Consider the following 27,168-nt stretch of genomic DNA (forward strand, 5'->3'; position numbering starts at 1 on the left):
CATAGAGTCTTATCTCTAACATGCATGCTGAGACACTGCAGTTGTCACTTAATACAGATTTAACATACTGTATATTATTACTCTGCAGTATTGCTGTTCTCAGTCTCACTTTTTTCGTGTGTATATGTTGACCTGTGTGTATATTAAAGTGTTAGTGTATGTAACTGGTTTGTTTACTGTACTGTACTGCAGGGCGAGGGGGGAACGCGTGGTTGAGCCCAGTGGGTTGCGCCATGTTCACGCTGCACTTGCAAGTAGCGGTGAGCTCCCGACTTGGCCAGAGAATCCCCTTCCTGCAGCACCTGGCTGCTCTTGCTATGGTGGAGGCTGTGCGCACACTGCCTGGATATGAGGTATGCTATCACACCACTCAGATATGACACACACACGCACACTGAAAAATACGGCCCCACAGAAAGGTCTCCCAAGCAGGTGCTGCTGTCTAGATTACTAATCAGAAATGTCACAGTCAACTGCAGTAGAAGGCTTGAGACCTTGCATTGGCCCCCACACACACAGATTTGTGTTTGTGTTGGTGCTTGATTGGAAACACGCATGAGTATTGGATGTTTGGAGCACTTTGCCTCTGCAGCATGTGTGCGAGTGTGTGCACTGCTGCAAGCTCTCATGCATTATGCTGCAGAGGATTGTTTGTGTGCGCACCCATCGTACAGGAAGTATTATGGGATGTGGTAAGAATAAAAAGCAGTACTTGAGTTAACATTTCCCCATAACAGAAATGAAAACCACAATAAGTCTACAGTACGATGGGGGGTTTAGGTTTAATCTGTGTAAGATACACCCAGAACAAAGGTTAAAAAAAATCATTACTAAACTTCTTAGGTGACACATTATGCTTTCACCTGAAGTATGCCATTCTTTTGTTTAGGACATTGACCTGAGGGTGAAGTGGCCCAATGATATTTACTATGGTAACCTGATGAAGCTCGGGGGAGTGCTGGTCACATCAACTGTTATGGGATCCACTTTTCACCTCCTCATTGGTAATATCTCTAAATATGAATATAATCTTGATCTAAATGATAGGTTTGGCTGGAAAGTGTTAGAAATGATAATGTTTTATGTTTGTTTGGCTGAGTCTAACACTATTTAGAGCAATATTACAATGAGTTATCGCAATAGCAATTCACATTATAATGATATACTGGTATACTGGTTTTGGTGTTTTATACCACCGACTTCAACTGTTCTTGACAGTAATAATTAGCTGACTGGACGTTTAAATATGTTTTTGTACCAGTTCTTTCCTTGAAAAAGCTCTTGTTAAAAAAAATCATAAACATAATAAATAATAAAATTATCACTGATACCTTCAGAGGTTTTTTTTAATGTCACACTACTGTTTTGCTGGCACTTTGTTAGCAAACGAAATATTTTAAAGACTATGATTTATTTAAAAAATTGTCTCCTGAGTTTATTGTAATATGATATTTCTACCATATTGTACACTTTATTAGTAATTTATTGTTCAGCTGGATCCAATGTTCTATATTCCACTTGAAGTGAATTTTGACTACATGTGGTGATGGTTTAAATACTTTTATTCTTTTTTTCTCTGCATTCATCCTGATCCTGTGGGTTTAACATGAGCAGCAGTAACCTGTCTCCTCTTTCCCTCTTCTGCGCACTCTCTTTCCCACTCTCTCTCTCTCTTTGTCTATCCCTGTCCGCTAGGTTGTGGGTTTAATGTGAGCAACAGTAACCCCACCATCTGCGTTAATGACCTGGTGGTTCAGCATAATCGTGAGCAAGGGAGCAAGCTGAGTCCTCTAAGCCCAGGACAGCTCATCGGCCGCTCTGTCACTCTGCTAGAGCAGCTCATTTCTGACTTTCAGCTGCATGGCCCTGAGGCAGTCCTGCCCATTTACTACAAAAGATGGGTGCATGGGTGAGTTTACCATTCTTTGTGATCATAACATTTATACTTACTATAACATTTTTATAATACTAAAATATAAAATAAAATATTTATTAAAGATGGCTTGTGTTTGCAGTGGTACAAAGGTGCGGTTATGGAGTGAGGATGGTCCTGAGGCTGAGGTGGTGGGACTGGATGATCACGGCTTCCTGCAGGTGAGCTCTCGAGACCAGGGTCTGGTGTCTGTTCAGCCTGATGGAAACTCCTTCGACATGCTGAGAAACCTGGTCGTCACCAAGCACAACTAGCTTCTACATACGCACACAGTGGTTCAGCACTGCACCATTCCATGTAAGCGCTTATTGCTGCAAGAAAGGAATGTCTGCAGCAATGTCAGATTTCACTCGTAACTGAATATTGGGAGCAGTAACCTATAATTGTTCATGTTCTTGTACTAAAAACTTGATTTTAAATGAATTAGAGGTATAAGGAAAGGTCTGAACAGACCTCAGATTAGGATTATGGTGTTGAGTTTAACATAAGGCAACAATTATAATTATTGCTAGGCAAATCTTTAATTTCATACATAATTAAGTTGCATTTAAGAAAACACTAGTACTAATTCACTTAGATGAGAACACGTCTGGTTAAGTTTTATCAGTTTATTGGACCTTCCGAGTGTGTTGATTTGAGAGTCTTCTGTTTATCATAAAAATGCGGCTTTCTAAATACACATTTTGCAGGTCTTTTATTTCCAGCACGCTACAACACGTGGTGATCAGATTGTGCATGTTTGCTTTGAAAAATTCCATAACTAATTGCAAAACATCAGGAACTATTAGTAAAGATGGCAGTGCACACTCATACAACATGACCTTAAATGTCATATCTGTCCCTTTTCAAAACTTTTTGTCTGTATTTGTGATTGCAGTAATGAAAATCTTATGAGTTCTTTATGGGTATTTAAAAAAAAAATTGGTTACAGTGGTTTATTTTTAAGCCTTTATATGTGAAACTGAAGCACTTATGAGAATATTTAATTACTTGTGACTTGTTTTTTGTGACGATATATAAAAAAATAAGAGTGCTTAATATTTTGTGATCAACAGTTTGTATACAGATGTGATTTTCCATTTAATAAGTCTGAGAGGTCATTCCAGTGTTTTATAGTATTACTCATCCCAAATAAAAAGAATGTATTGACTGAATATCTCTAAAGTGTTAAGTAATCAATAGTATCTTTTTTTTTTTTTTTTTCTTCAATTCTGCTGTAGAAGACAAATATTTGAAAAGTGAGGTAGTGCAGTGAATAAGCGCTCCTCTATCTGGCAGTCACTGTAACTTTCTCTCTTTACATCTCAAATAGACTCGGCTTGGCCCAGCAAGCCAAAAAAGTGTGTGTTCAGCCTAGAAACGTGTGTTCGCCAGCAGCTACAGTGTGGCCACTGTGTCCTACTGCTCCTTCTTCCTCCTCCTCCTCTTCTTTCAGCCCAAATGGAAGTGATGAGGTGTGCTAGAGGCTGGTGGGCATGCAGGTGGACTGAGCGTGTGTGTTTTTGTGTACGCATGAGGGGTTAGGTTTCCTGCGCTCGACTGGGTTCATCCTGGTCTGTTAAAGATCACCTCATCTGTCTTTCACACCTCCTGTGCCTGAGCCCTCCCTCACTGTGATGAGGTGAAAACGTTCCTGTGAGTCCTGCTATACTGTCCGAGATCCTTCACCTCATTACAGACCCGTTCGCTTACTCCCACATTCTCAAATATACACACCGACACACACACAGACGGCATGCTGTCCAGGGAGAGGGCTCTAGTAACAACACACTGTATTCCTCCAATTGCTACAGCATTGAGGGAAAAGAATTTTCTATATCTGTGCAGTAAGTTAAAAAAAAGATGCTTGGCGGTAAATGCTGTTACAGAATGTCTACCAGTTGTAAATTATCAGTGAGCCTCTGAGAGAGCTTTGTGTGTGCGTGTGTGTAAGATGAAGCAAATCTCTGAGCGTAAACAGGGTAGATATCATATTACCCCTACCTAATCCCCGTTTTATCCTTTTTTGTTTTTTTGAAAGGTCATTAAGCAAATAGCTCCACTCAGATCCATAAATGCCACTTCCTCAATATCCTATTAAACAATTTCAGTGGGGAGGTCCTTGCAGGTCAAGCTGGATCTATCCTTTTTAATATTGGCTGCATGATTTCACATCTCAATCTAATTCCCCCAGGGACAGCTGCCAGGGCCTCTGTCTCACCTTCAAGCACGCATATTTTCTAAAAAAAAAAAAAAAAATGCAGAAACTTCCATAAACAAATAATGCCGCCTTTCTATACATAGCATTGTATGTGCTCACACACTGGCTATATGATGAGTATGGAGGTTTCATAAAAGCAGAAGTAGGGAAATAGACTGATGAAAGAGCTTCTGGTGAAGCTGATGGAGGGCTTTAATTTCATAGGTCTCTGTGCTTCAATAATACAGGATCAAACCGATCATGTGCAGGTAGCAGAGGTGGGTGCTGGTGATCTTGCACAGCTTCAGTGCCTTAAATGCTATAGAATAGATGCATGTCAATCACACTGTATGTTTTAAATCAGGGGTTCTTATATTTTTATAATGGTGGATTATGATTTCTGCTGTGGTAACAAAGAGAAAAAAAAAATCACAGACCCCCCCTAGTTATATTTCACAGACCTCTGGAGACCTCCCTGCACCTCACTTTGAGAACCGCTGTTTTATAAGTAAGCCGGAACTGTGGTAAGTTGGTAACTGTGGCAACTGACAAAAAGAAACAAACACCATCTGTCTCATTTCTTATTTTTTATTCAGATTCAAAGTACCTTTTCATCATTTCCATATCTTTTGGATGCAATTCATATTTCATTTATGTTTGTCACAAATAAGTCAAAGCAGTGTCAGAAATAAACATAGTATTATTTCTTTGTGATCAAGCAGAAGTTGTATTTTCTGCACCTTCTTGGCCACAATCTAAAGCTATTTAACTTTAAACATGTGGGTTATTGGTTGTTAGGCAACACCGAAATTGAAGCAGGATCTGGGAAATTGCTAATATCTTCTGTTCATGAGCCAGTGAGCATATTTTTAAAAGATATTATGTTCTGTTGGTTTGTTCCAGCTTAAAATAAATCACACATGGCAAAAACATTTTAATTCTTAATCAGTACATTTCTTTTCACTGTTCACATATCATACCCATCATGCTATGTGTAAACTTTAAAAATCATAATTCTTAAAAGGTTGTTGGTTGGTGTTAACAGTCTGAGCATCATGACATTGATTTAAATATAATATCAGGATTTTGATAATATTTAGTTAAAATCAAACCTACAATTAGATTAGTTTTCAGTTCACATTGAGCCATATGCTCTTGCATATTTAGTTGCATGTTTGTTCAGCAACTAGGATAAAAATCCCAGATAATATACCAGTTCTCAGCATTTACAGAACTATCACCAGCTCTGTCCTCTCACTATCACACTCACTACTGGCTATGCGGTTTGTAAAAATAGAATATACTCAGTACCTGAAGTAATGTGTTGCTCCATGCAGAGTCTAGCATTGGCTTGCATGAGTGCAGCTGTGTCTGAATCTGTGTTCACTTGCAACCTGCTGGCACAAGAGTTTTAGTGTCCTTGGTATCTGCCCCTTGACATTTGACCCTGAGCAGGTCACCTCTCGTTGCTGATGATGACCGAGGTGCCGATGTAGTGCGGAATTTGGCCATGGTTCTCGGGGGAAGGGCGGGAGGCAGGGCTCTGGCCCCTGTACAAATAGGGATTGAGTTCCTCCCCCCGGTAGCTGTAGCTGTCCGTCAGGTGCCCAAGTGAATACGGCACAGCTGGGAAGGAGCTGTGTTTAGCCAAAACGTGGTGAAGGTTCAGAGAGACGTATGGAGCTTGTCCCTTCAGTACTGTCCTCTCCTCAGCCCTATTGGCATCGCAGTACCCACGAGCCGATTGCTGCTGCCCCTGGGGGTTGTATGGTTTGTCAGTCATGTGCAACCTACGTTTCTGTTCCAACATCATCTGCATGGGAAGGTTCTGGCTAAGGTTCTGGAGTCCCTGGCACACACGTGGCTGATCATAGGTGCTCTTACTCAACAGCCGGCATGGCATTGCCATCTCGGCCCTCTCTGTGTGGTCTTTACTAAATTTCCTGGCCTCAGCACTTCCCTGTATAGGATTGTGAAGATGGCTCTGTGGCCTGCTATGGCTAATGGAGAGTTGTTCGTATGGCTCCTCTTTGAAGCGGCTGCTAGGTCCGGAGGAAGACGAGCACCTGCTGAAGTTGTCAGGATCACCGGGAAACCTCCTGGTCACCGTACCACAATCTGCCAAATAAAAGTACCCAAGGCAGTTAGTGAGGCACAGACTGTGTACAAAGCCACAAACTATACAATACCCTGTAGTTATAACAACACTGACATATGACTACCATTTTCGGTGACACTGCTGGTTCTAGAATGGTCTAAATAAAATCAAATCAGCCATGGTCCTATGGTGGTCCCTTTGAATTGTGGGGGCTGACGCCACATGACCTGTTTGGTGAATATGGTGCAGTTTCAAAATGGTCCAATGATAACATGTTTACAATGATGCTGACAAGATAGATCATGTCTGTACTATTGCAGAATGATTAAATCCTTTACATCAATCATAAATTCCAAGAACCGCCCTATTCTTTTCATATGAACAGGTAAATGCCGATGCCAGATTCGCATCTCAATAACCAACAGAGTGAGGGCATCTTTCCCACTCAAAGTGTAGCGCTAAATTTGCACTCCTGGCTACTGAACTCCTGGAACTTGTGGCACTGTTAGGATTCAAATTTGTAATCTATGAAGTATATGGCAAAACATAATTTAGAATTAACACTGACTAATTTATAATTGCAGAATTGGTTGATTATTTATATCATTGGCCAAATGTTCAGACACCATTCCCTTTAAAGCAAGATGGCTGATTTGGACATTATCCACCTCTTGTTCTTACCTGCATAACTGTTGCCATATGATGAGGTGGTGGGGCTGCCGTTGTGTAGAGAAGGTTTGGTGCTGAGTGTGTGTGGATTTAAAGGGTGTTTGGGGGAGCCTGTGTTGCCCCAGTGTTCGTCTCTGTGGACCACTGGGGCTGAGAGGAGCTGACACTCATCCTGCTCGGGGGAACTTGTCACAGGCTGCAGCTTCCTGCAGTCCTCACGGAGGCGTGTGTAAGCTTGTGCACATGAGTACGGCAGGGGCAGACTATATGGCAGCATCTCGTCCGGCTCAGGGTTGGACAGTGAGACGGGACTCTTTTCTTGGCTGGCTGAGAGGCTGCATGGAGGACTTGACTTCCAGCTACCTCCTGGAGGGGATTCCAACTTATCAGAGGACATGGAGAGCTGGAGTGGAGAAATGCACATCAACATGTAAACAGTCAAAACAGTTAAACATATAAAAATTTAAATAGGACTCTTGCCACTAGAGTGTGTTTTGGCTTTACACAGTACCTCCAGAATTATTGCAACCCTTCATTAAAATGAGCATAAATTAATATATAAAAGGAATAACACATGCATTGAGTGATATCTCAGGGACATTCTATAGTATCTACAAAACCTTGGTTTCAAAATGATCTGGAGCCTTACTTTTAATATTCAATACCCTGTGAGTTCAGGTGCTCTCCAGAAAAGCTTCTTTAATGTTTCCAAACAGCTTGTTGCTATGAAAGTGCCATTTAAAGGATTGTGATTTTGTGACAAGTGATTTTGAAACTTGACAGCCACAAAAATTAAGTAAACTGGACCCATGAGAGCAGTGTACTCATGGATCTATTTGCTGGCCAACTGTTTCAGACATGTAAACGTTTTTGTTATAACCCTAATTGGGCTTAATTTTTTTATTTTTGACCTCTTATGCATTTTTATACAGTTCACATTTGGTTTTTTCATGGTAATGGATTTCAATGGATTTTTTTTTGTTTGTGCATACTTATATGTATACCCCAGGGTATAAATAGACAATAAACAGAATATATGGAGGAAAGTAAGTATATCAAGAATGACAATATTTTTGTGTCACTTTTGTTACATATGTTTTTGAGAGAAAATAGCATATAGTTTCAAGGAAAAAAATTGTGCCTGCCTAGCTCAGTCAGTAGAGCATGAGACTCATAATCTCAGGGTTGTGGGTTTGAACACCATGCTGGGCAGCAAACCCACAAGCTAGTGCACTCGCAGTGCCAGTCCTAAGCCCAGATAAAATGGAGGGTTGTGTCAGGAAGGGCATCTGGTGTAAAACCTGTGCCAAATTAAACATGATCTGAATATGATGTGACCCCTAACAGGAGCAGCCAAAAGAGGAAGTTGTTTCAATGAAAAAATTCTTTGGTTGTTAAAACAAAGATAAATAGTTGTTCATGTTGTTTGATTTGTTTAATTGATCTGTGTAAAATGTATTTTATAGTTATTTGTGCACATCCTTATGAAGGGTGCCTATAATTCTGGAGGGCACAGCAGGTCTATGTGATTGTGTCTTTGCGTGCGTTTGAATTTGTACACTGCCATGTTTGTGTACAGTAAGTGGCAGTGTTGTACCTGTGGGTATGGGGACGTTTTGGGTTTGGTTTTGACTCTGGCTGTTTTGGCTTTGAACTGTTTGCGCAAGTCCTGTGGGGGAGAGTGGGAGCTCTTATAGGACAGGACTGGTCTGGCCCTGAGCTGCTCCTGAGACAACTGCAAGTCCTTATACTCAATATCTCTGTAGAATAAACACACACAAAGGGGTTAGTAAAGGGATTTAATCCAGCTGTTTTTATGCAAAATAAAAAAGCCTGCATGGCAACAAGAGAAATGCATTATGTGGCTGTGGCGATATAACTGGGTCTCAGTAAGGAGTTAATACAATAAAGTATGCATTTTAAACATGAAACATTTTACAGCCAGTGACCCCTTTCAGTGTGAAAATTCTTAAAATAGCAGCATATAATTTTATGACTAGAATCCACCAATACAAATATTAAGCAAATTAGACAGGAAATGAACACCTTCCTATGGGAAAACCTTTAGTGTCACTGGCATAATTCAAAACTTGTTGAATTCAAGTGACAAGTCTATTAGGTTTCTAATTAAAATAATCAAATATTAACAAAAGCAACTTGAACAATAGTAGGTGTCGGTAGTGCTCACCATCCTATCATAAAAATAAATAAAATCACGGACCCCACACTGAGATCCAGAACCCCAATCATCTTTACACATGAACAACTTCTTATCATTTTATTATGGCAATGGATATGCAGAAATATAAAAGAGGTTAAGGGTGACATCAGGGACTCACGTGAGAACGTAGTTGACACTAACGATGCAGTGCGGCCGAGATGAGCGGCTGTTGTGCACGATGGTGGCGTAACTTTGGACCCAGACCCAGCCGCCATGCTTGGACAACATGCGGTAATACTTTGTGGTGACCTGCCCTTTCACCAGTACTGCAACGAGGGAGGAGAGAGAGAGTTCACGATACACTGCTGTGCACTTACCGAGGACAACCTCTGCTGCTCTGATTTCTCCAACCCCAGCATGCTCATATCCCTGTTTACTTAATATCCCTGTCTCCAAGGTGACGGCATGAATCCATGGAGAAATGCATACGTCTAATAGAATACATACATTCATGCCCATATTTCACAGAAATCCAAGGAACGTGTTGCTGCCGGTCATTAAAAGTGTTCCACGGTTCATTTCAATCCTATTAAGTGTTTAATGCCTTAGGGTCTATGAATATATGCATAGAACGGCACTAAATATTTATAATCATATTATCAGCACACATCATATTCATGCTTTTCCTTTTGCTTTAATAATTCAACTTTGTTGTATTTCTAATAATGTGTTTACTGAAGTGTGGTTCATTTGGTCGGGTTGTACAGGGACTCACGTAAGTGGTGTGCGTATCTCAGGTGGAACACGTCACAGCCATGGACGTGCTGGTACAGGGTTTTCTCTATCAGGTCCTGTGGCTCATAACCGGTCAACTCAGCCACTCTGGTGTGAAGAATAATAAAGCATAATGAAATTTTTAAAGTTGTGTGCATTTTGGAATTGGGTTACATTTAAGCTTGAACTACATTTTGGCTTTTCCTTAAAGAATTTACATTTTTTTCTCCAGATTTGGAAGTGAAAATAAATTTACCAGGTATTTGCATGACATGACACTTGGAAAATATCAGACAATTCAGTTCAAAAAAATCAGCTCAGAAACGAATATGAAAAACATCTGATTTGGGCAGTACAATTTGCTGAGTAAATGTAGCCTATGTTTGAATATGCAAACTTGCCTTCACGTTCAGCAACACCTTGAGAGCTGTGAACTTTTCAGGCGGCTTTGCTACATTGATTGAACAATGTCACGGGAGGGGTCAGGATTTGATCTGACTCTGCACGTGATGATGATGAGTGTCATAGGCCTCACCTGCTGTCGAGGAAGATGAGCTTGAGGTCTAGGCTGGCGCGGAACATGAACATGTTGCTGTGGAGTTTGATCTCAGTGATGCCGCTGGGAGGCAGAGAGTGACCCACGGCCACCAGACCCACAATCTGATAGCAGGACTCGTACAGACACACCTCCATCACGTACTGGCGGATCTTTAGATAACCACTGCAGTGAATCACCTGCACACAGACATGCAAAAACACACCAGGCTTAGTACTATATGCCACAGACAAAAATCCTATAAGTGCATCACTAATGTAATAATGAGTACTTTTATTAGACCCAGCTGTAGCTGAGTGTGGCATAAAAATATGCTACAAGTCATTATCCGTTGAAAAAACCTTATATTTTAAAGGGTGATTTCATAACGGGATGCCATGTGTGTCCCACTGATATTACATTACCTTCATGACAAACCTTTGTGCATGTTTCATATAAATAACCTAAAACATTAAAAATCTACAGCACTTTGCTTGTCCCATGCCACCATAACTACTAAATCTTTTATATAACCATGAAATTACTTAAAAATCTGTAGTTTTTCTGTTAATGGGTGAATCAATTTAACATCTCATGCTTGAAACATCCATTTCCATGAGTCATCCATTATAGATTAGGACCAATGTAGATTTTAGTCTGACAACAATGCAAAAAGAATATCTTACCAAGTAAAATGTAATATATGAATATAGGCAAATTCAACTAATATTTCTCTTTATTGCCTGGTTTTTCAACAAATAGAAGATTATTAAGCTTATATCTAGATATTTTTCACTCATTTCAACCTTGCAATGGTCATATTCTATTGGCATATAATTTTTTAATTATATTTTTCAACAGTTTAGTTCTAGAAAGAAGCAAAATTATCTGCCAACAGATTAAGCCAATTTAGTGCTTGATATACATACATATATAGTCTTATATTTATAATATAATAAGCTCATAATGAGAAATATTAGATAACATTTCCCTTATTCAAGATGTCTGCGTTTGCTATCATTTTTTTTTTTTACAGTGAACATTCACTCAAACCTGTTACTTGAACACCTTCACCCCATGAAATATTCCACAATTTACATGTATAACAGGATGTTGCATCATTTGAATTTCCTGAAGGTCACAAGAAGAAGAAAAGTAAGTTCTCTCATTCTTTATTTCTTTATTTTTAGCGATATTGCATTATTGACTGACAAGGTCACTTTTAAAGTACCTAAACAAACCTGTTACCCAAATTATAGATTGAAAGTAAATAATTAATAATTAACCATTAATAATTTAGCTAGGTAACTGCAATTGTGTATTTGATAATTCTATGCTTTCAGCTCTGTTATCTATTTAACAGCTAATTGCAGAAAAGGAAAAAAGTAGATATAAGATACAAAAAATAAGATATTGTTTCTTGACACGTTTATAAATTGTAAAGTGCAAGTTATTAATTAATTATTAATTAAATAAATAAATGACGTGAAATTAATTTTAGTGTTCAGTGTTTCTGGGTCCATGACACTAAATCCAAATGGTCTCAGGTGATTTTACTCTCAGATACTTCATTCAAATGAAGTCAAATTAATTCTGTAAGAGTAAATTCATTTTTTCTTCACAAATGTTGCTGTGCATGTAGGACAAACTGTTCAGAAATGAAACTTACATAGTCTTGCAGAATATTCCATCATTTAACCAGACTAAATATAATGCATGCAATTTATTCTTGACATTTATTCTAAGTAGAAGAATGTGTGGGCTGTGTGTAGGGCTTCACATCACACACACACACGCACACACACACGAGACCAAGTACATATGCTTTTTCCCACTGATCCTCTCCTCTTCCTCCTCTTCAAGCTCACCTCTTATAGTCTGGAGAGGAGATCTTCCAGAGCAGGATGTGCTGATGGATGAGGGAAGATGTGAGTTTGTGTGTGGTGTGTGTGTTATGTGAGTATGTTCTGTCTGCACTTATTTTGGTCAGATGAGCTCTGCCTAGGGTCTCGATGCTCTTTAATAGGACACACACATGCTCTCGCCAGTAGAGACCTGTTGGCCTCATTTATCTGGATCTGCAGCTCTGCCTCTGAATCCAGCACATGATTCATTCCCTCTTTAACATACCATGCTTGTTTACTGCCAATGTAAATTTCAAACAAATCTACAAAAAGCGATCGTGAGGATGATTTATGAGTGAAGGAGGCCGGCAGGATTTCCCCAGCACTGCTCACGCGAACAGAGAGAACAGAAACCAGCTGAGGCGAGAGCTATGCAAGCTATTACAGATACATGATCCTTCCCGATTAAAACATTCCTGGTCCAGATTCTTTTGATAAAAACAAATCAGTTCTTTGTTACTGCATTTAATTAATGCAACTTGTCAGTTTTTCAGTATTTTCAAGATTTTCAGTGTCTTCATTACTATCATACTTCAGGCCAGGACTAGCCCTAATCTGCCTTTATATCTAACAAAGCATGTGGCTGCATATGTTGTAGAAAGAGTGCAAAATGAATGAAGGGCTATTTAGGAGTCTTATTAGACAAGAGGGAATGGAGGAGAGAATTCAAAAAAGACACGCTATCACATTTAGATGGATATATGGCATTTTTGAAAGTGAAAAAACATGATCAGAACAAATGCTAATGTAAGTGTAAAAAAAATGATTGTATGTTTACTTACACAGAGTGTTATTAATCACTTGCCTTTGTGAAGTTAAAATATGCAGGAGAACACACTGGCCTCTTTTAGGCTTTCAACAAACTTAAACATGCTGCTTATATTCTCAGGCCTATAACATGTTCATCCAGCAAAGACAGCTGTGAAATCATTTACAGTGTACATAAGCTGTTGAGTCGGGGGAAATATGTTTCTCAGCAAGATGTTTACAGTGAGTGAGAGATTACCTTGTAACCACCGCACGTCAGCCCTGCATTCCGCTTGGCTAATACACACTTCATCCTGAGGAAGAAGGATCGCTCCATCTCGTACTCTGAGACACACGCAAATATGACAGATCAACGCTGTGTGTGTTCACATCTATTCCTATGCGCTGAGTGTTAAGTGTCTGACGCACATGGATATATTTGTGTATTTGTGTGTGTGTGTGTGTGTGTGTCACTAGGCCTCCTAACCTGGTAGAAAGTGCGGGTGAAGTGGCTGGTGAGCGCTCAGCACTGCAGTCATCTCGTCATGGTCAGATGGGTGGATGTATTCGAATATGCTGTTACCTGTCAACTCAACCTGTGAGAAAAGAAACAGAGAGGAGCTGCAGAACACAGAGAATACAGCTTACATTTGTCAGTATTGTTTTGTATTGTTTTGATGTGTTTTGTATAATTATGCATTTAATTAATCAGATTACTACCATTTCTTTTTTAAAAAGGGGTAGAACCTTTTAGACAAATGTAACCATTTTTCAGATCAGGATTAGTTGTAATCTCTGACATTTAAGAAGATTATCTCAGCTCATAGAAATGTCTATTTAAAGTGTGTGTGTGGGTGTGGGTGTGTGTGTGTGGGTGTAGGTGTGGTGGTGGTGGTAGTGGTGGTGGGGCTAAAGCTAAGCTCCCAGTCCCCTGAAATTGATCTATGTCTCATTCAAAGAGATTCAGGCTGATTCAGTTGCGCTCTAAAAGGACACTGACACCAGCCAAAGCAAAGGGTTAACGTCTGGGGGGGAGAAAAGGGAGATGATTTGCATGTGAAAACAAAAGCCGAGTGCAGGCTGGACTTTGATCTATTTTGCTGCGCAAATTAGCAGGGCAGGTCAGAGACGGCGAGGGCCACCGCTCGCCACTTCAGCTACAAATTGCTTTCTAAGCAGCTGTGGCTCAGGATCTAAGCTGAGCTTTGTGGGAGCTGCAGCTTAGTGATGCGTCCACATACACAGCACCGATGCGAAGGCACGCAAAGTACGCACGTCTCCACACAGACTTTCTCCGATTAAGATAGCAGTGATTGATTGAGGTGTGATTTCACAATTTAGAGTCTCGCAGCTGACTGTGATGTGATTTGTGATATTTCTACATACCAGTAAAAAACTTTAGACACATCTGCTCATAGAAGAGTTTTCTTTTTTTTTTGTACTATTCTATTTTACTATTTTCTACTATACTATTTTGCTATTTTTTATTTTATTTACTTTTTTAAATAATTATGACAACATTAACACTAAATAATGCAAATGGAATGATGCATTGACCAAGAAAAGTGAAACAAATCAAAATGATATTATATTTAATATACTTAACAGAATTCCTGATTAATCTTTGCACACTCTTGGCACTTTCTCACCCAGCTTCATGCAGGAGAGTTACGCCTAGTTCCTCACTGCTTCTCCTAAATATGAATGAAAACTGCTCGTTTTGGGGAAACTATTTAATTTTAAGTAAAAACTACTTATTAAAATATACATTTGGATTTAGAAATATTTTTTTACATGGGCATTAACATCACTAGTTACATTTGCAACAGATACAAATTTCTATCATGTGCTTTTTTCATACTGTCTTTAAGACTGTGACACAATATTTATTGAATTTAATGTGTTCAGGCTTTTGACTGGTACTGAATACTTACAAGCATGAATATGCACCATATATTTGAATGTTCAGTAGCTGGTATATGCAGGTGTTTCTACATAAACAGCAACTATTTACATAGTAGTGTGTGTGTGACTAGTCTATAGGTAGTGCTAATTTGAGTAAAGTAAAAACAGCATTGTATTCTAAAAGTACCTACAAAGACCCAGACTAGGTGTGTTACGTGAGTGAGTGAGTGTGTGAGTGAGTGTGTGAGCAAGCATGTGTGTGAGTGGCGATCTGAGAAATCTCACGCATGTCAAACACACCCAACACATGTTCTGCATACCCCAGCTTAAATTTCTCATTATTTCTCATTATTTTAATATACAAATCGGAACAAAATTCCTCATTTGGTTTTAGCATGTTGATTTTAAAAAATAATTTAAGTGAACTAAAAACACATGAAGGTTGTTTTCAAAAACACAGTCTCATGATGAGCTACTCTTGGCTGTACTTGAAGGAAAATTATTGCATTCAAATCAAAACTGTATTACTTAGTTTTAGTTTTAAAGCACAGTACAACACATGGTGTGCTCTCTCTCTTTCACACACACACACACACACACACACACACACACACACTGACCAATTCACTTGCCTAGCAACTCAAATATAGAACAAATATACAACAAATATATAAATATAGGATTTTGCTAACTCCTAATTAAAAGAAAGAAGCATTCATTAGCCTCACACTAATGAGTTAACTTTCGTTCATGATTTGAACAAACTTTTTTTTTTTTTTTGATATTCTAATATTTCAGGTATTTCTCAGAGAGTAAAAACAATTAAAAACACACTTTGCAGAGTCATATCTAATTGTTTTGTGCACTGTCCTGACATACAAATTCACTTTTTTGCAGTTCTGAACTCCACAAAACATGCTCATTGTTATACAGTCCATCACAATTCCAAAGACCTTCATTTACAAGAAAGCTGGCAGTTTTTGGTGAATGAAAGCTAGCAGTCTTCACTTTTCATAATCATCTTTGCAACACACATGTTAGTTGGTCAGTCTATTCCTTTTTTAAATTGAAACCCTATTCAGGTGATGTAAATGGAAAATGATCGCAGCAAAGTGGACAGAATTACACATGCATGCAAATCAATTAAAAATGGCTATGCAAAGTTCATTGTATCATTGGTGAAAAGGTATTTTGCCATTTAGATGATGTATACGTCCTGCATATATGTAAGTAAAATGACTCCTTTTTTATTTTTGAGCCAGGAGAGAGGGTGAGTCTTATTTCTTAAAGAAATTACCTTCAGGTAAAATGCTTTGCCTACATTTCCTTAAAGTTGTCCATTGTTTCATGTACTGTGTTTTAGTTTACAGTGTGAACACAGAAATGGAAATTACTGCTTAAAAAAAAAAGATGAATTCTTGGATTCTATGGTATATTACATAATTTTAACATATTGAGTATTTCTAATTTATTGTGAAATAGCATCTTAATACTAAAAACAATCTGATAGGTTTGCCTTAATGTCTTTTTTATTGTAATTTTTATTGTGGGCAAATCTGATGATATAACACCAAACTGGAGAACAGCCTTGTGTTTGTGTGTGATTATGTGCATGTTTGTGTGTGCCTACATGCAGCACAAACACAACGTGTATCACTTCTTCCAGGAATAAAAGCTCCTGTATCTCTCTCAGCACAGGATCTCTTAAACAATTCTCAGAATCTCTCCATCTCACACTTTATCTGTTCAAACAGCAAAAAATCTCACAGCCAGACAAACCATCGCAAAATTAACTGGATGGGTTAATTTTCTCCTCAGATTGCACATCTTCCAGCTTAAAGCTCGAAGCATTGAGGAGTCCACAATTGCCTCATCTGTGTTTCCTTTTCATCGGTTAGCAGACTGAAGCTTACTCAACCAGATACGCAACAGCTGAGAAATACTGATATTTGCATGACCCAAACCTCAGTGTTTTCAGTGCGCTGAGCAAACACGCTTTGTGCTTTCACATCCAGCAAACTGGTGTATTGAACAAAACCAGCCTAAAGAATCCCATCGGGACACACAGCTCACCACACACACCATCAGATAATATTCTCCAGGTTAGACGTTTACATTCCATTGTTTCATTTATCACTACTGGGTGACAAATAAAATGTTTCAAAGAGCATATCAGCAGGGCCCGGTTCTGAACGTGATCTCAGTTAAGTTATGAAGTTTATTTTAATAGAGTTTATACACAGGGTAGACATGGACTCACCTGAGATAAGCCGAGGTGAACTGAGGCCGTCTCAGAGATATACATGATTTTACCATCAGAGGCGACAACAAACACAAAGCCATCCAGAGTCTAAAAAAATTAAAAATATAATCAAGTCATCTGTGATAAATCAACATAACATATAAATCAACATAACATCATTACGTCTCTTAATTAACTGTATCTGACTGCAAACAGTACAATACAGGAATGCTGACACTTTTATTATTACATATTTTCAGAAGTGGTATTTTATTTAAATTGTTAAACCATGAACTATTATATAGTTTTACTTAGACTTATAGATTTAGACCTCCCTCTCTCTCTCTCTCCCTCTCTCTCTCTCTCAATCTCCCTAGCAAAAAACATACACAGTCTTTCAACACTACGGATGGCTTTACTTGAATGAGTGGCTCAAATATAATATTGCAGAAAATTATAAAAGATTAACAACAACAACAACAACAACAACAATAATAATAATAATAATAATAATAATAACAATAATAATAAATACAAATTTCCCACACAGGCACATGCGGGAGCAACACACCTCTGTGCGAGTGTGTGTGTGTGTGTGTGTGTGTGTGTGTGTGTGTGTATGCACTGACCTGCAGCAGGTGCGCTCCGAGCTCTTTGGCCACAGAGTCAAGCGGACTGCAGCGCGCCGCCTCGCCCCATGCCTCCCCCACACCTTACACACACACACACACACACACAGTAAGTACACATAGATGATCACACTCCGCGGTGCTGACAAACAATTGTTCAGTACTTCATAACAACTGTAGGCTATAAATAGAAAAGTGGGTTTCATTCAGGAGACATATTACACACATCAGTGTATAGTGTCAGCTTCTCATCATCTGACAGGTCGCCTGGTTTTTATTACCTTAATCTAACTTCAGTTTTTTTTATTTCTATTAAATGTGCTTATCTGGCTTTATTTCCCAGAATTCATGTTCGAAATGCGACATTTTTTATCATAACCATGAGGAGCTGCTTGTTTAAGGAAGAATAGTTTTTCCGGGTTTGGGGATTATTTACAGCGTGAAATATAAATCCCACCATTTACTGTCAGTGTGAAACACTACCACATCATTAATGGTTTGGTCTAATGATAAACAAAAGTGTTGCCACTAATGCAATATTAATGCAACATTATCAATTATTGCATTATAACAATTATAACAGCATATCCGGATTTAGAGCGAAATCTCTCTCTCTTTATATAAAGAGAGAGAGATTTCTCTCTAAATCCGGATATGCTGTTATAATTGTATATATATATATATATATATATATATATATATATATATATATATATATAGATAGATAGATAGATAGATAGATAGATAGATGGATGGATGGATGTAATTTTTTAAAAATGTTTTTTAAATATAGATATTGATTTGACTTTAAAAAATGACAGTATTTGCCTTTTTAAGCGGGTCAACAGATTTTCCGTCATATGCACCATTTGCAGTCCAAACACTATTTCTCACAGGCTAATTTAATCTATTCTAAACAACGCTCTTTCTTTCTTTTTTCTTTCTTTCTTTCTTTCTTTCTTTCTTTTTTCACAGTATCGCACGTTAGACCATAAATGCCAAAATTAAAGTATTTTAGTATTTAAGTATTCAAAATACACATACAGTACAACAAGCTGTAGTGTAGGCTGGTCCAATAGAATGAGTTCTTATAAACAGCCTAGTTCTGTTCTAAACAGCGTAGTTCTGTTCTAAACAGCCTAGTTCTGTTCTAAACAGCGTAATTTTATTCTAAACAGCGTAATTTTATTCTAAACAGCCTAGTTCTGTTCTAAACAGCGTAATTTTATTCTAAACAGCGTAATTTTATTCTAAACAGCGTAGTTCTGTGCTAAACAGCGTAGTAATGTTCTAAACAGCGTAGTTTTATTCTAAACAGCGTAGTAATGTTCTAAACAGCGTAGTTTTATTCTAAACAGTGTACTTTTATTCTAAACAGTGTAATTTTATTCTAAACAGCGTAGTTCTGTTCTAAACAGCGTAGTAATGTTCTAAACAGCGTAGTTCTGTTCTAAACAGCGTAGTAATGTTCTAAACAGCGTAGTTCTGTGCTAAAAAGCCTATTTACTGACATTAAGCCACTCAATAGCAAATTATAAAAATCACATCTAAAGTACAGCGGATTATTTTATCCATTATTTATTTATTTTATATTTACAATTGAGCATAAATGTATAACTAATCTCCCAGACAGCCTATTCATGTTATTTTTATGTGACCGTTTTCTTGGAAAAACACAACTGTATTTAGGCCAAGTTCAAAAAAGCCACTAATTTGACTAGAGGATTATCTTCTACTGTTTCATTATGGGAAGCCTGTATAATTAACACCGTCACTGGGATTGTGGCGAATCGTTAACACTGCTGGATGTGTTGTAAATCCTGCTGTAACTGCAGATATGTTTTAATCTTTGAATTCAGGAGGAATTTAAATGTCGACGGCGGAAGGACTTCTGCCAATGAATCTCACACTCCTGCGATATGTTCCAAGCTTCATTTTTTAAAACCATCCACACTGAAGAATAGCAAATCAACATCTAAAGTGTTTTAAAACAAACTATAAGCTATTTGTAGGTTTTTTTTATTACAAATTGCGTGTGTGTGTTTTAAAAAAAGATTGCTATTAAGAACACAACAAAACTTACAAATGTGTAAAATATTAAAGTAGCTCTAAAATCTTAGAAGAAATATTTGCAGAGTAGGATTATTTCTACAAAATCTGCAATTTCCTTTCATTATCTTTCATTTTTCAGCAGCCTGTAAATTCAGCTTCTTACCTTCACATCTTCAAGTGAAAACAAATGGAGTGGTTTAATTATTCTGTAGCCTTCTTTCTCCTTTTTAAAATTGCCTATTTATCTATTTCATTCCTTCATTTATTCATTCATTTATTTATGCATTAATTAATTAATTTGTTTATTTATTTATTGGTTGTTTGTTTGGATTTTCGTGTCAGGTTAATAGGCTATATTATTTTCCCGCATCTTCAATTCATCCAAAGTTCATAACCTGTATTATGATGTAAATAAATTACTGAGGCATTACAGACAATTATAAACACAAAACTCATAAAATGACCAATCTTACACATAACTATAATGTGTGTAATCTTAATGCAACAGCCTGTTACACTGTACAAACAATACAGCAAGCTTTTTAGCTTACAAACTAATAAACGCAAAACCTTTCTAAACATGAAGATATGTATCTCTTATGAAAATTGTTTTAAATACTTGCAATAGTCTGGTTGCTCCTGAATGACCACACAGCAGGCTTTAAGCAGATTCCTGTCTCAGCAGCAACTAAATCAGCGCGTGCGGTGAGACTATTTACCTGTTTCTGCTTTGTAATCAGTGTGAACATGCAGAAGGTGTCTATCTTCTGCTGATATAATAAGAATGAATAGATTTGCAGTGGCATGGAGTGTGGAACAGGACGCTACAGGTTATCAGGTCAGCAGTAAAGCAGCTCGTGCTGGCTTTTCAATAAGAGATGGATTTAAAATGTACACACAGGAATATGATTAGAAGGGACATCTTTCTAAAATGTGCAGTATAAAATATGAAGGCTAATTATTGCTGAAATGGATTCTAAATGGCACATTAGGTTTAATAAATAATTTAAGTTTAAAAAATAATAAGTAAGTAAGTAAGTAAATAAATAAATAAATGAAACAGTAGATCAGTCAGGTGAAACAGGGAAATGGACTATATGTAAAATGAGGAAATTGCTTCCTAAAAATAAAAGGCTATGTAGTTGGGTGTATTACCCAACACACGTCAGTGGTAAAACGCAGTCTGTGTATGTGTGTGTGTGTGTGTGTGTGCTGTAAATCTTACCGTCGGGAAACACGGCCCTCATCTTCAGGTAGCTGGAGGTCAGTCTGATGATGGAGGCCTTATCCAACTGCGAGGTGATGGCCGAGGGCAAAGGCAGGAGCTTGGCAAGCTCGTAAAACTCCCCATTTTCTTTCTCTCGTCTCGTTTTTGCCGCATTCTTGGACTTTTCCTTCATTTCTGACACGTCGCAGCACCGCTTCGCATAATAAAAGCCCACCTCAGACTTGAGGTTTGCGCTGCGCTCCGGTGCAACGCTCTCAGCACGCGCTCCACTTCCGACTTCTCCAAACAGCTTGAAAAGGCGCCGATTTCTCCTCTTCAGCCCTTCATCAGCCCCTCATCACATCCACAACACGCCTGTTCTGCTCGACTGTCTTCTTTTTTTACACTACACATTTACTCAAAGTTACCAAACGCGGTGATGAGAGAAAAGTTCAGAAAGACTAACCAGAACACAAACAGTGTGCCAATACTTAACACTAACTCCATGTTGCACTTTTTTTTTTTTAAATCTTCTCTCAATAACAACAAGCTGCACATTACAGGAGTTTATGCATCCACCAGCCTAAATGTAATTTTTTTTTTTTTTGCAAAGAAATCGAGCATTACACGTAGGCTGTTTACATTACGCATGAAACCTACCCTAAGGGCTCGAAGAAAAATAAAATAAGCCTATATGCATATTAAGAATCAACCACAGTTCATACCATATATTAATTCTGCTGTATCATCTTTTCCGGTTCCACTTGGTAAACCTGCCCATGGTGGACAGAACTTCTGCTGTGGTGCATTCAGTCTGTCATTTGGCAATCGCACAGTTCCAATAATATCAAATCCATCCAAAAATGAGTTATTTATTTATTTATTTATTTTTTTAAGTAAGCTGTATGAAGAAGCTCTTGTCATCCGATGTGAGACTGCACAAATCATCCATGCTTCATGCGTAAATCCCACTCCTGCTTTAAAATCGAGGGTTTCTATGAACAACTCGTTGAAAAAGTCGCTCGGTGATCAGAGTGTGTATTCCTCATTCTCTCTGCGATTTCTCCACCACTTCCTGCATTGTTCCCAGCTGATAATCCTGCAAGATAGAGTGATGATATTCGGAGTGTGACCCTCTAATAGACCTTTCGGTGTTTGTGTGTGTGTGTGCGTGTGTGTGTGTGAGAGAGAGAGAGAGGAAGAGAGGGAGAGAAGGAACATGGACTAGGAGGCAGAATCTCCCGTGACGTCACAGGCTCCCGGTAATGAGCCCTTGGAGAAAGCTGCAAATGGCACAAGGCGAAGTTGAAGCTCTTTACCCCGCAACACACACACACACACACACTTGCGCGATCTACGAGCCATCGTGGTATTATGAGGGGTTTTATGGTGTTTAGGCTATGCATGCGCAAACACCAGATGCGTTTGCGTTCATTCTGACACCAAATGGTAACTGGAAGAGTGAATGTAAAGTGCTCAGAAAGGAACACGTCTATATGGGCCGATTATAAGACTGCAAACACACGCACACACACACACACAGGTGCCAGTTTCCTGTGCTGAATAATGCTAAAATGAAATACACAAATAATGCTTATGCGCCTTTGCGCATGTGCTGCGCACCAAAAGCGCACAACTAACACCCATATAAAATGACCAGCTTCAGTGTTGACTGAACATGTGCAGGGTTTAATTCACTTTACCATGTTTATTTCTGCTCGATTCCACTTAATAGCCAAAGCAACCCGTTTATTCACACCTTGTGCCATGCTGTTTAAAATTACAACCTATTTCTCAAACCTCTCATAACATAAATAAATAAAGCGAGAGAGAAATGTAATTCTGTGCTTTCTTAAAACAATGATAACAGCAAAGTTAATGGAGAACACTGTATAGCATTGCCTATTATTCTTTCCCTGAGGTTTCTAATAAAAGTGGACAATTATAATCCAGAAATGTTGAGTATAGAATACCCATGCTGAATTACAGACATGTCCACGGAGCTAAACTCTACACATCCTGTTCAAATTAAAAGAGTAATTCTAAAAAAGAAAGAAAGAAAGAAAGAAAGCACTTCTAATGTTTAGCATAAGTTATAATTCACCAAAAAACAGAATACAGATGATGAGAAAGGGCAGGTAGTGTGGATTGCGCAGTGTGAGATGTGTGAGTGAGTAATCAGCAGATTTATTTGAATAGGAGAGTTGGCTGTGATACTCGAGCTATCATTTTCTCTGTGCCTGTCAGTACTGATGGATTATCACCGAGAGCTCAGTGTGGAAAATGCTCTCTCTCTCTCTCTCTCTCTCAGCGTGTTGCGAGCTTACGAACATTCTAAAAGACAAAATCACATATATGGTTGATAAACTTACTATGGTTGATAAAAAAAACAAAACAAAAACACCAAAAAACAGGAAAAAAAAACCCACAATAAAACATGAGTGGAGAGACATAAGGTACTGCACGATACCATTTAGCAATTAACATCCAATACACATGTTGAATACAGATGTTGAACAGGTCCAGTTCTGATCCAAGTTTGATCCAAAATATCTGTTATTTTGAAAGAGGGTTCATTATTGGGGAGGAGCTTCAGTTGCAAACATTGCTCAGCTGGCTGTGTTTAAACCCTGCTGACATCTGTATTTAGATCTATTGGAAATGGATCAGTAAATAGTGCTGGAAATTGTAGTATAAATGCCCATGATGCTCATGCATTAGTGTAAAATGTATATAAAAGAAAGTCAGAAGAACAGCCTGTTCTTCAGGTGACTGAGAATGAAAGTGCAGGATGTGATCAGACTGTCAGCAAGACCATTCTGTTGACATCTACACAGAGAGGGATATTATAGTAGGGCTGCCGAGCAGAAACCCTTCATTACAAAGACAAATGCACTTTTGAGAGTTCAGTGGTGCAAAAAACCCACAAGCACTGTATACAGAGACATGGAAAAAAGAGTGGTGAGACAAGTCATCTTTCACCATATTTTCAACAAGTGGCCTAGTGCATGTGTGGCATACATCAAGAGAACAGTCACTGCGAATCAATACGAACTTCTTCTGACTTTATCACCTTTATCCTATGATGAAACATTTGTATGCTGATGGGAGTGGACCTGAACTTCCAGTGCGAATTTCCCCATCCACAGGGCACAAGGGCCATTCCTCCTGTACAGATCCAGAGATTTGTAGAAAGGTGCACTGAAGCTGCAAAACCTTATTAGACACTTTGTCTTTTTCCTTCAATGGTCCTTTAATGTATATAAAAGGGTGTACTGGAGTTAGAAAGTTTTCCTTGTTTTAAAGATGCTGTAATATTTTTTCTCTCTCTACTGACACATTTTTCCTGTGCACATGAAATATGTCAGTAGAAACAGAATATATATATATATATATATATAAAACATTTAAAACAAAGAAAAGTGCATCATGGGTATGGATTAATGGCTAGAAACAGGAGCAGAATAAAATATAAAATATTTGCATAAAATAACCATACAACCAAAATGAATCTTTTAAAAATTTCTCATTTAAAAAAAATTTCCATAGTTATACATTAGGCCTACATGAGTACCAGTGCAAGTCTGTCTTCAGTAGTTTATCAAATCCACAGAGAAGTCATAGAAGTTTTTTTTGTTGTTGTTCTTTAAATTATATTCTTCTCTGATTGACAAATATTCTGTTGCACAGTTCTAGTTTCCTTATCAGCTGAAAACTGTAAACATCAACGTTAGCACACTTGACAAAGGCTGAGAGTGAATAAAGGGGAAATGAAAGAATGAGATGTCCCAGAAGCAGTGAATGGTTTAACCTCTTATTAAGCCTAATGAGTGGAAATCAGTAACTCATTAAGATCTTCCACTTGCAGCTGTGAAGCTTTGTTTTTGGGTCACTGAGCTCCGTTCTCCCCCAAAACCCAGAGATACGTTTAGCCAGTTAACCAGTGGGTTGAGGAAACTGATGGCCTGTTTAAGTTAATTTGTCAGTCTAGTCAGAATGAATTAAAAACTGGACATTAAGGTTAGATAAGTGAGGTTTGGAGTCCCACAGTGTTTGACTAAATCCACTGAGCAACATGTTTTATGCACTTTAAAATGTGTGGCATGGATCAGAACTATTTCAAATCACTGCTGGTAAAACAAACAAATAAACAAAATCAGTGTAGAAATGTAAGTCTTAATCTGTAATTATATATATATATATATATATATATATATATATATATATATATATATATATATAATTAGTAGCTATAATTATATAATGACGAACATTATCTGTAATGATATAAAATGCTTTCAAATCATCTTTAGTAACTGCTTTAGTCTATACCTGCTTTATACTCTGGATGAGACACCAGTCCATCACAGGGATGGGAGGAAACTGGAGAACCCAGAGGAAACCGACACAGACACGAGGAGAACATGCGAAACTCCACACAGACACTAACTCGAGCTCAGGATCGAACCACAGACCCTGGAGCTGTGAGGTGGCAACACTACCCTGCTGCTGTACCTCCCAAGTATTATCTATAATAACATACTACAGATTTATATTAAATCAAATATATGCAATATATTCCAAACCATAATTCAAATTTCAAATCCAAACAGTTCTTTGAGTCTATAAAAACTGACTGTACCTTTGAAATAACAGCTCAGTTTCACACTATAACGTGACTTGTAAATGTAAAAGTCTACATTATTTAAATATTTTATTTGCATTCATTTTATTTATTAAAATACGCTTTTATTTTTATACATATTCAGAATTTCATGGTAAACATCAACTGCTGTTTTTTTTCTTTTACTAAGATTTATGTTTAAGTGGAATTAACCATAAAACAAGATTTAATCACAATTAATTTCATGTAAAATTGCATTTTAAATTGGCATGAAAACATAATTTATGGAATGATTTCAATAGATATCAGCAAGATTGTCTCTCCACCCTCCTTACACGTGTGTGTGTGTGTGTGTGTGTGTGTGTGCAGAGTGTAAATATACGAGGTGTCAGAGGCTGGTGATTAATGAGAGCTGAGTAGCCAAATAACCATCAGCAGGGCTGCCTCCTCCCAGAAACCATCTCTTCATCCTCTCAGAGCTCGACCACACTCTTAAAAAAGATCAATTTGCAGTGATAACAGAACCCTCTGGAAAGCTTTATATCAGACTTTTAATTGGTTCCATCTGACCTGAAAGGGTTCCTTTTAAAATTGGTTTCAGAGGGTTCTTCTATAGCAACTCTGAATGTGTGTCTTTTCACGTGTGTTAGCTGCCTAGCTAACTTAGCCAAATGCTGTTGTTGTTTCAGTAGGTTGCTCAGATAATTAGCTACTTAGCTAGCTCATGTAAATTAATACACATTTCTAGCTACATAGTTAGCTATGTAGCAAAGATGCCCCTTAAATATTACCTAAAGGCTTTAGCAACACTTAGATATATTTAGCACAACAGGCATTCACTACCAAACATCAAAGTGACACGTTAGGTTTAATACAGAGCTTTCACACCCGAAAACCTCAAATGAGCTGGCTAGCTAGTCTATCTCACACAGCTAGCTAATGGTTTATCGTTACGTTTTCATGGGTTGGATGTTGATCTGTGAAATGTTGACATCTCCACAGGTTTTGGCTCACATAGTTTGCAGATTATTATCAAGTTGTTTTCTTTTAAACATGTAAAACTGAAGATATGTGATAAATTGGGCCAGGGATGCTCATCTGTCTTCACTGTCTCAGACATTGCTGCTGCTGACTAAAGCACGTAGCACCTGAAGTGTAGACTTTCCAGGAACCTGTATTTATTTTGATTGGGTCTCGAAAAGTATTTCAAATTTACATATACTGTCCTTTAATTAGCTTTCATTCTTCTGGGTTTAAATGCATTATATTATATTTTTTACTGGTCAAAAATAAATGTAGCAAAATAAAATTGAATATTTTATTTTTAAAAAACTGAAAAGTACTATGATTTAACTATACTCACAGAAAGTACTGCTACAGCAAACCACATACTCAAGTGCTGCAATGAGAGTACATGTAATTCATTACTTTCCACTCCTGGCTATCTGCTTATATCAAGTGAAGCTGTTCTACATCAGATCAGTGCTGAAGGCTTAATACCTTAATACC

At 38.0% G+C, this 27,168-nt stretch overlaps 2 protein-coding genes across 4 annotated transcripts in view; one reads left to right on the forward strand and one right to left on the reverse strand.

Moving 5' to 3' along the window:
• The window catches only part of hlcs (holocarboxylase synthetase (biotin-(proprionyl-CoA-carboxylase (ATP-hydrolysing)) ligase)), a 26,968-nt gene extending 23,881 nt beyond the window's left edge, over positions 1-3,087 (forward strand). For both annotated transcript variants that reach the window (XM_034312724.2, XM_026941954.3), the window contains 4 exons: positions 193-353; positions 890-1,004; positions 1,696-1,909; positions 2,016-3,087. In XM_034312724.2, coding sequence (XP_034168615.2) covers positions 193-353; positions 890-1,004; positions 1,696-1,909; positions 2,016-2,187 — 662 coding nt within the window. In that variant the 3' untranslated portion in view covers positions 2,188-3,087. The remainder of the gene's footprint in view (positions 1-192; positions 354-889; positions 1,005-1,695; positions 1,910-2,015) is intronic.
• A 1,597-nt stretch (positions 3,088-4,684) lies between these two features.
• Positions 4,685-27,168, reverse strand: part of sim2 (SIM bHLH transcription factor 2) — a 28,036-nt gene continuing 5,552 nt past the window's right edge. Inside the window, exons 2-12 of one of the 2 annotated variants that reach the window (XM_026941673.3) lie at positions 21,054-22,134; positions 17,777-17,859; positions 17,166-17,255; positions 13,488-13,596; positions 13,260-13,345; positions 10,350-10,549; positions 9,816-9,922; positions 9,219-9,366; positions 8,477-8,639; positions 6,892-7,282; positions 4,685-6,230 (exon numbers count right to left, since the gene is read on the reverse strand). In XM_026941673.3, coding sequence (XP_026797474.1) covers positions 5,569-6,230; positions 6,892-7,282; positions 8,477-8,639; positions 9,219-9,366; positions 9,816-9,922; positions 10,350-10,549; positions 13,260-13,345; positions 13,488-13,596; positions 17,166-17,255; positions 17,777-17,859; positions 21,054-21,228 — 2,214 coding nt within the window. In that variant the 5' untranslated portion in view covers positions 21,229-22,134 and the 3' untranslated portion in view covers positions 4,685-5,568. Of the gene's footprint in view, positions 6,231-6,891; positions 7,283-8,476; positions 8,640-9,218; positions 9,367-9,815; positions 9,923-10,349; positions 10,550-13,259; positions 13,346-13,487; positions 13,597-17,165; positions 17,256-17,776; positions 17,860-21,053; positions 22,208-27,168 lie in introns of those variants that run through there. The other variant, XM_053241415.1, reaches the window with a different exon arrangement.

Source organism: Pangasianodon hypophthalmus, chromosome 17 (genome assembly GCF_027358585.1).
Source record: "Pangasianodon hypophthalmus isolate fPanHyp1 chromosome 17, fPanHyp1.pri, whole genome shotgun sequence".
NCBI lineage: Eukaryota > Metazoa > Chordata > Actinopteri > Siluriformes > Pangasiidae > Pangasianodon > Pangasianodon hypophthalmus.